Source organism: Trichechus manatus, unplaced genomic scaffold, assembly GCF_000243295.1.
Source record: "Trichechus manatus latirostris isolate Lorelei unplaced genomic scaffold, TriManLat1.0 scaffold00054, whole genome shotgun sequence".
Lineage (NCBI taxonomy): Eukaryota > Metazoa > Chordata > Mammalia > Sirenia > Trichechidae > Trichechus > Trichechus manatus.
The window spans coordinates 17236115-17237689 of NW_004443990.1; the positions used below are offsets into that span (position 1 = coordinate 17236115).

Here is a 1575-nt window from a genome sequence, read left to right on the forward strand (position 1 = left end):
TATACATTGTTATTTTTGTTAGATGCCATCGAGTTGGTTCCAACTCATAGCAACTGTACGTACAACAGAATGAAATAGTGCCTGGTCCTGCACCATCCTCACAATCGTTGGCTATATTTGAGCCCATTGTTGCTGCCACTGTGTCAATCCCTCTTGTTAAGGGTCCTCCTCTTTTTCACTGACCCTCTACTTTACCAAGCATGATGTCCTTCTCCAGGAGCTGGTCCCTCCTAATAACATGTCCGAAGTGTGTGAGACAAAGTCTCACCATCTTTGTTTCTAAGAAACATTCTGACTGTACTTCTTCCAAGACAGATTTGTTCATTCTTCTGGCAGTCTGTGGTATATGTTGGATATATAGATATATTTACTTTCTAAATTTACTTCCGAAACTGCATTGCATTTTGAGCTTGGAATTTCACTGATGACAGTAACTAAGGAAGTCAAAATTATTCGTACACACAGCGAAGTGATCAATTTATTTAGTTGATGAAAAAAGAAAGAAAAATAAATGTCAGAGTCAATGGAATTTAAAATTACTTAAAATATTTTTTAAACATTATATTGATCTCTAGACATCTAGCATAGTGCTTGGCATAGTGTATGTCTTCAAAAATATCTATTGAATAGAAAGATCCTATACGATGACTTGAAGTCCTGGGATGGCACACAGAGTTAACTACTCGGCTACTAACCTAAAGGTTGATGATTCGAATCCACCCAGCGACACCTCAAAAGAAAGCACCAGTAATCTACTTGAGAAAGGTCACAGCCATTGAAAACTCTATGTGCAGTTCTAATCTGAAACACCTGGGGTCGCCATGAGTTGAAATTGACTTGACAGTAACTGGCGTAAAATGACTTACTGAATTTTTCACATTTCAACATATCACAGACAGCCAGTATCTAATTTTTTAGAAATTCTACAATGAGAGCTCTCATTCTGTTGGGGTAAATCTTGGGTAGTGCGATAATCAGTGGCTATTCAGGTATAGGTAGGCATTCTACTTTACTTAAGAAGAAACATGGAAATAAATAATCACAAGGTCATATTTGCTAAGCCAGAATGAAGTTTATTAACTAATAGTCAAAATACTTATTTCTCAAAGAGCAGTGAAATAGCTTAAAAGATGGGAAGAAGGTTTCCAGCTCCACCCAAAGGAACAAAGAACTGAGAAGTTGAGCAAATTCATGAAAGCATGGCCCTGGCAATTGACATTGATTTAGGTAGCAGCGAATATTGAAGGCGAGATGACATGTAGGATTTTGAGCAGCCACATCACCGAACCTCTGCAAAGACTTCACTCGTTAACAGCTGGGCTCACAGGGATTTTGACAGCAAGGCTGAGTGTAGGTTGTCAGGTTGATGCCAAAGAGTCCAGGAACTGGGTGGGAAGAGTTGAGCAGCCAACAAGTTGGCACGTAGGTGTCAGGTTCACAACAGGGTGGGGGGCAAGGATCACAGCAGATGGGCTGAAGGAGGCTGATCTCATGTGGGCAGGTGCTGGGCAGACAGACTCCACACCGGCAGCATTTGTCAGAGGAGCAGATGGTGGTGGCTGGACCAGTAGGGAC

At 41.0% G+C, this 1575-nt stretch overlaps 1 protein-coding gene across 1 annotated transcript; it reads right to left on the reverse strand.

The window, feature by feature from the left end:
- Nucleotides 1-271: 271 nt before the first annotated feature.
- LOC105756360 (keratin-associated protein 3-1) lies at nucleotides 272-1572 on the reverse strand (the record flags this gene model as incomplete). Its single annotated transcript, XM_012555957.2, has 1 exon — nucleotides 272-1572. A coding segment is annotated over one exon (264 nt), but the record flags the coding sequence as incomplete, so codon positions are not given.
- Nucleotides 1573-1575: the final 3 nt, after the last annotated feature.